Source organism: Meles meles, chromosome X, assembly GCF_922984935.1.
Source record: "Meles meles chromosome X, mMelMel3.1 paternal haplotype, whole genome shotgun sequence".
Classification (NCBI taxonomy): domain Eukaryota; kingdom Metazoa; phylum Chordata; class Mammalia; order Carnivora; family Mustelidae; genus Meles; species Meles meles.
This window is the reverse complement of record NC_060087.1, coordinates 120,617,679-120,624,460: the sequence shown is the minus strand read 5'-3', so window position 1 is coordinate 120,624,460 and position 6,782 is coordinate 120,617,679. Positions and strand designations below refer to the sequence as shown.

At 40.3% G+C, this 6,782-nt stretch overlaps 1 protein-coding gene across 2 annotated transcripts; it reads right to left on the bottom strand.

Moving 5' to 3' along the window:
- Nucleotides 1-309: 309 nt before the first annotated feature.
- LOC123935450 lies at nt 310-5,596 on the bottom strand. Of its 2 annotated transcripts, none has more exons than XM_045996268.1 (2): nt 2,169-5,596; nt 310-1,771 (listed from the first exon to the last, which is right to left on the bottom strand). In XM_045996268.1, exon 2 carries the CDS (start codon nt 1,749-1,751, stop codon nt 600-602), a length of 1,152 nt encoding a protein of 383 aa, XP_045852224.1. In that variant the 5' UTR covers nt 1,752-1,771; nt 2,169-5,596; the 3' UTR covers nt 310-599. The 2 variants fall into 2 exon arrangements, with proteins under 2 accessions (XP_045852224.1, XP_045852225.1); XM_045996269.1 differs by lacking the exon at nt 2,169-5,596 and having other exon boundaries at nt 310-1,253; nt 1,367-2,160.
- Between the last annotated feature and the right edge of the window lie 1,186 nt (nt 5,597-6,782).

The window sequence follows — 6,782 nt, the reverse complement described above, 5'->3', positions numbered from 1 at the left end:
TGTTAGAAGACCGGTACCCTGGAGACACTGGAAGACGTGGATATTGAGCCGGCTGTTGGAAGACTGGGTAGTTGTCGGAAGACGTGGAGATGCTGGAAGGCGAGCAGATGCTGGAAGCCCTGGAGATACTGGAAGCCCTGGAAATGTAGGAAGACAAGGATTTTCTGGAAGACGTGGCTTAGTTGGAAGACGTGGATTTTCTGGAAGACGTAGGTAGGCTGGAAGACATGAATTTGATGGAAGACACACAGCTTTGTTGGAAGACAAGGATTTGCTGGAAGACGTGGATTCTGGAAGCCATGGATTTGATGGAAGACATGGATTTTCTGGAAGACTTGGAGGTCATTGGAAGACATGGATTTCCTGGAAGACATGTTTTTTTCTGGAAGACGTGGATTTTCAGGAAGACCCGAATTGTCCGGAAGACCTGGATTTTTTGGTGGAAGACGTAGATTTGCTGGAAGACCTGGAGGTTAGTGGAAGACATGGATTTTCCGGAAGACGTGGATCTTTAGGAAGACGTATAATTGTTGGAAGACCTGGATTTAGTGGAAGACATAAATTTTCTGGAAGACGTGGCTTTATCGGAAGACCTGGATTTATTTAGTGGAAGACATAAATTTTGTCTGGAAGACGTGGACTGACTGGAAGACTGGATTTGGTGGAAGACATGGATTGACTGGAAGACGTGGATTTTTCTGGAAGATATGGATTTGACGGAAGACATGGATTTTCCTGGGAGACATGGATGGAGTGGAAGACCTGGATTTCTTTCTGGAAGACATCGATTGACTGGAAGACGTGGATTTTTCTGGAAGATACGGATTTGATGGAAGACATAGATTTTCCTGGGAGACGTGGACGGAGTGGAAGACCTGGATTTCTTTCTGGAAGACATCGATTGACTGGAAGACGTGGATTTTTCTGGAAGACATGGATTTGACGGAAGACATAGATTTTCCTGGGAGACGTGGACGGAGTGGAAGACCTGGATTTCTTTCTGGAAGACATCGATTGACTGGAAGACGTGGATTTTTCTGGAAGACATGGATTTGACGGAAGACATGGATTTTCCTGGGAGACGTGGATGGAGTGGAAGACCTGGATTTCTTTCTGGAAGACATCGATTGACTGGAAGACGTGGATTTTTCTGGAAGACATGGATTTGATGGAAGACATAGATTTTCCTGGGAGACGTGGATGGAGTGGAAGACCTGGATTTCTTTCTGGAAGACATCGATTGACTGGAAGACCTGGATTTTTCTGGAAGACATGGATTTGACGGAAGACATAGATTTTCCTGGGAGACGTGGATGGAGTGGAAGACCTGGATTTCTTTCTGGAAGACATCGATTGACTGGAAGACCTGGATTTTTCTGGAAGACATAAGTTAGCTGGAAGACTTGGATCAATTGGAAGACTTGGATTTGGTGGAAGACATAGTTTTTTTCTGGAAGACGTGGATTGGCTGGAAGACCTTGAAATTGCTGGAAGACGTGGATTGTCTGGAAGACCTTGAAAATATTGGAAGACACAGATTTTCTGGAAGACGTGGATTTTCCTGGAAGATACAGATGTGGTGGAAGACCTATAATTACTGGAAGACGTGGATTATCTGGAAGACGTGAATTTTCTGGAAGACTAGGATTAGCTGGAAGACCTCGATGCTGTTGGAAGACTTGGAATTTGTTGGAAGACTTGGACTTGCTGGAAGACCTGGAGTTGTTGGAAGACCTTGATACTGGCACCATTGGAAACCCTGGATATTGGAAACATTGGAAGCATAGGATGTTGGAGACATTGGAATCCTTGGATTTTGTGGACATTGGTTATTCTGGATACTGGAGATTTGGGAGACCCTGAATGTTGGAATTCATGGATATTGGAAGCCCTGAATACTAGACACATTGTAATTCCTGTACCTTGGAGGCCCTAAACATTGGAAGACAGACAATAGAAGATGTAGACATTTAGAGACCCTAAAATTGGAAGTCCTGGATATTGGGAGACATTTGGAAAACATGGGTATTGACACATTCATGTTCAGACATAGAATTTGGAAGCTGTAATTTTCATGATGCTGGAAGTCAAGGATGTTAGCAGCCCTAGACAGGAGATTTGGATTAAGATGTCAGGATGTTAAAAGACCTAGTCATTCAGACATTGGGGATGTTGGAACACTTAAACATTAGAAGACCAGGTTCTTGGAGATATTGAAAGACTCGGATGGTGGAAATGGTGATAATGAGACACTATAAAACCATAATTTAGGAGACACTGAAGGTTGTATGACTGAATGATGTAAGCACTGGAAGGTATTAGAAGAGCTGGACCTGGGTACAATGAAACATATGGACTCTAGAAGACCTGTATATAGGAGACACTGGAAGATTGGAAACATAGAAAAATCAGAACTTAGAACTCTGGACCCAGAAAGACAAGACCTGGATCTTGAAGACTGTTGAAGAAAGCAGAAGACCTAGACTTTTAATTTCCCTGATATTGAGGAGATTAGAAAACCCACATTGGAGATGCTTCAGGCCAGAGAATGGAAGACATGGGTGTTGTAACATTTAGAAGCTCAGGCAATTGGAGATGTTGGAAGCTATGGTGCTCAGAAAACCTGATGTCAGAGACACTAAAGAATTGAAAGGCCTAATCTTAGAGATGCTAGAAGGTCATGTTGACATATACTGGCAATATTGAAAGACTTTCACATTAGGACCTGATATGACATTTAAAGAACTCTCAGAAGGCTACTCTTAATAGTCTTTATGACTATGACATCTCTTTCCCTAACAATCAAAACACAGAGAAAGGACATTTTAAGAAGGCAACAAAGAGGAAGCAGGAAATTCAAGTAAAAGCAGGTAGTTTGAATGGGTTGGAACCTATTTTCATGGTCTCTGTGAACTAGCTTTCTAGGTCCATACTGTTTGACAGGAGGGAAACGATGAATTATCAAAGAATAAGCAATATCAAGGTTTGGAAACTACTTGGCTTTAGATAGGAGTCAGCAAATGTGTTCTACAAATAGTTAAGTTTTTAAAGGCCATATGGTTTCTATTGCAACTACTCAACTCTGTCATTATAGTGTAGCCATAAAACAAGTGTTTATGGTTGCATTGCAATAATATTTTATTTAAAAAAAAAAGTTGGACCAGATTTTAATCAAGGGCCCTAGTTTTCCAAGCCCAACTCTTTATGCCAGATCTAGGGTATAGTGAGTATATTAAGTACATTCCAGGCTAGCATTCACATGCAAAAGAATAGACAGAGTACTTTGTAACCTGGTGGTTCATGAACATACTATGTATGTGATAATGCTCAGGACATGAGACTAGCAAGAACCTAAGAATGGAGTTTAGATCTCCACTTACTTGTTTCAGGGACCTAACAAGGATATTTGTCTTTAGAGCCAAAATTAAATGGGTAGCCTCCAGGACGCCAGGCAAGAGGGGCTAGGGTTCCAGGCAGATACACTAATTTGGTAGACTGGAAGCTTAAAAAGAAAATTAAAGAAGAAAGTCATTTTTACAGACTGGGACTACCCTTCCAGGAAGAAGCACCACTCAACCCAAAGAGAAGGAGTCTCCAGCACAGGGCAGACAAGAAGTAGCAAAGCCCTCACTCTATCTCCCATGTGCTTCTCATTAGGGCACTCCTCATACCACTGCCAAGTAATCAGGAGTCCACTCTGTTTGTAATGATGGAGGAGAAAAGGAAGCAGACTACAGCTTTGTTTTCTCATCTCAGGCACTCTGGCTTCAGGTAAGAAATCTAATTTCTGTTCATACCCACCAGAGCTTAAGTGACAAACTTAGGAGATCAGGGTTGAGTGGCAGGCTGAAGATCCTTAGTGCTTAGTCAGATAGGGCTGAGGAAGACACAGACTATCACATATATTGCATGAAACAGAACACTGACAGACAAACCCAGTTCCAGTACCCTGGGACTGGGTCATGATTTAAAGGTGAAGTAGTGGAATATACAGACAATGGGCAGCCACTGAGGCTATATACACTAGGACATCAAAGACTCCCAGTTAAGACAGTAAAAGGGTTGGGATATGAGTCAGGAGGCCACCGTGATCATCCAGGTGAAGTGGTAACGGGGCCCGGAAATAAGGCAGTGACAGATCTGTTGCTCAACAGCAGCACTGGGATTATGATGAATACTCAGCATTCTGAAAAGAATGACTTCGAACTTCCTGAATGCTATCAGAATACATGAAATAACCAAGATGTTCAGATGCTAGTTAGGAGGAATTGTCCTCACCAAGTAACACTACGTGGTTATCCAATTTTCTCTCAAAAGCAGCTAAGCTAATAACTTGGTGGTTTAAGGAAAGTAGGTCCTGCATAGTTTTATCTTTAGCTCCTATTAACACAGTGTGACTTCATTATCTCAAAAGTGGACCCAAGTGGACGGATGATTTTTTTTAGAGAATAGGAATACAACCATGTGAAAAAAGTCATTAAAAGTAACCACTGTACAAATAAATATCATGCAATGATAACTACATTCTAAATAAGTGATATAAATGAAGCTGCAAGTCAAAGAGTAACACAGGGACAAAGGAAGTACTGCTTCAGGTCTCTTTCACAAGCAAGAAAATACTGAAAATCAATTTTTATTCCTTCTCTCTTCTTAAAACCATCTTCTTAAAACCATACCATTTTTGAGAGGAATTAGATAAAATACCAAAATATTAACATTTTGCAAAGACAGGAGTAAACTATCATATTTAGCTCTATAATGCTTATAATAACAATAACAATAATGATGATGATGATGATGATGATGATGATAGATGATAGCAATAATTTATTGAGCGCTTGCTATGTGCCAGGCACTGTACTAAGCATTTCTTGTAATCTCATAGCAATCTAACAGTGCAGGTATTTTGACCCCATTTTACAGATTAGAAACTCAAGTCTGAAATGGTTAAGAGGTATGCCCACCATCACATAGTTGGTAGCTGGCAGGGACAAGACTGAAGGCAGGTCTGACTCCACAGCCTAGGCCCTGAGCTGACCTGTCACACCCTGATAGTCCAAGGGTTATGGTGCCAGGACTAAGCACCACTCATCCAAAGAGAGGGAGTCACCCCGCCCAGGGCAGACAAGAAGCCAGTGGCAAAGCCCCCCTTACCTAAGTCCCATGTTCTTCTCTGTATGGCCCTCATCATACCACTGCCAACTGACCAAGAGCCAACTCTGGGTATTTGCAAAAACAGGTTAATTGTATCACTGGCTTTACATAGTAATGTAAGAAAGAGGAAGTGCGATGTCTCAAGCACAACTAGATTCATATTTAACTCCTCAACATTCATTGTTCATGTTAATGAAATGTACTGCTCAGCCCTTATTTGATGTTATGGCTCCCAAGAACATATATACTCTGTTCATACCACAATTTATTTCTGGATTCTTAAACAAGCACAGAGCACTGACCTCGAGACCATTAAAAGGTAACTCTATGTAAAGTTCAGTGATCAATTATTCCATAGCACAAACATGGTTCACACACCCCTTTAGACTACACACAGTCTCGAAGCCCTTTATTAGCATTCAGGTGGCAGCAGCTCTGAAATCCAAATGTGTGCATTTGCAAATGTGTGCAGAGCCTCCTCTGCATTTTGAACTTAAAAGATCTTAAACAAACAAAAGGTTCTTTTTAAATGTAACACCAGTTTTTTAATATTCTCTACAAAGTTCAGCAACTTGGGCTGCTCTTTCTCCCTACCTCCTTTTCCATTCTTTTCTTTTTGCCAGTGGTTAAGTATGTCTGTAAAGAAGAAAACTGCTAGGCACTTCGTAACACTGAACCCAAGAATTTACCTGAACCATTTGATTCCACCCAAACTGTATATAAAATCTTCTAAAAGAAATTTCAGCTTGTCCATTTTGGGGACTATTCTTAATTTGAAAAAGGAAAAAAAGAAACACCCAGTTACATGCACTTCTATTTCTACCACTTTGCCCATACCGACTTTCCAATTCACCTGTAAATTCTGCTGACTTGTTAAATTCAGCCATGTTGAAATGTTCTGGCTTTTATCGTCATCAGTGATACTTCATAGATTATTTTAACTAGGTATTACCTTAAACAAGAATTAGGTTTATCTCAGTAATGTATTTCAAATGGCCTGGTCCCTAGACAAAAGTTTGCATCTATCAAGTCAAAGTCTAGGCATCCCTATGACAACTAAATCCATACAGTAGTCAGTTTCCCATTATATTATTTTATATTAATGGTTCCCAGTTGATGCTCTCCAACTTAAATTTGATTTCTCTAATTCTAGTCAAATTAAGAGAAAAAATTCCAATGCAGTGATCTCAATGAATCGTAAAATTTATCAGGAAACTACATTCTCTAAAGGCATATGGAACCATTGATTAAACTGGTAAAATAATCATTGACTTAAAACTATTTTCCTCTATGATTAAGAATATACCAATTATCCATGGAACCTTGGAACAGCAACCCTGACACAGAGTTCTCTCTGTTTTGGTTTATGAAAACAATAGATACAACATGTTAAGGTGTTTTCCTCATAATATCTATTATTTTCCCTGAGTCCTGTAACTCAGAAGAAAAAGAACAATTACTACAAATAAACTCATAGGAGGTCCTCTCTGTCTTTCCTTTCAGGAAATTGATGTTATGTTTGTTTCTCTTTTTTCGATGCTTAACTCTCTTTTCTGGAAGGGACTAAACCATGGTCAAACTTGAACCAGAAGCCACCATTTTTGAAACATCAAGAACACAGTGCAGCA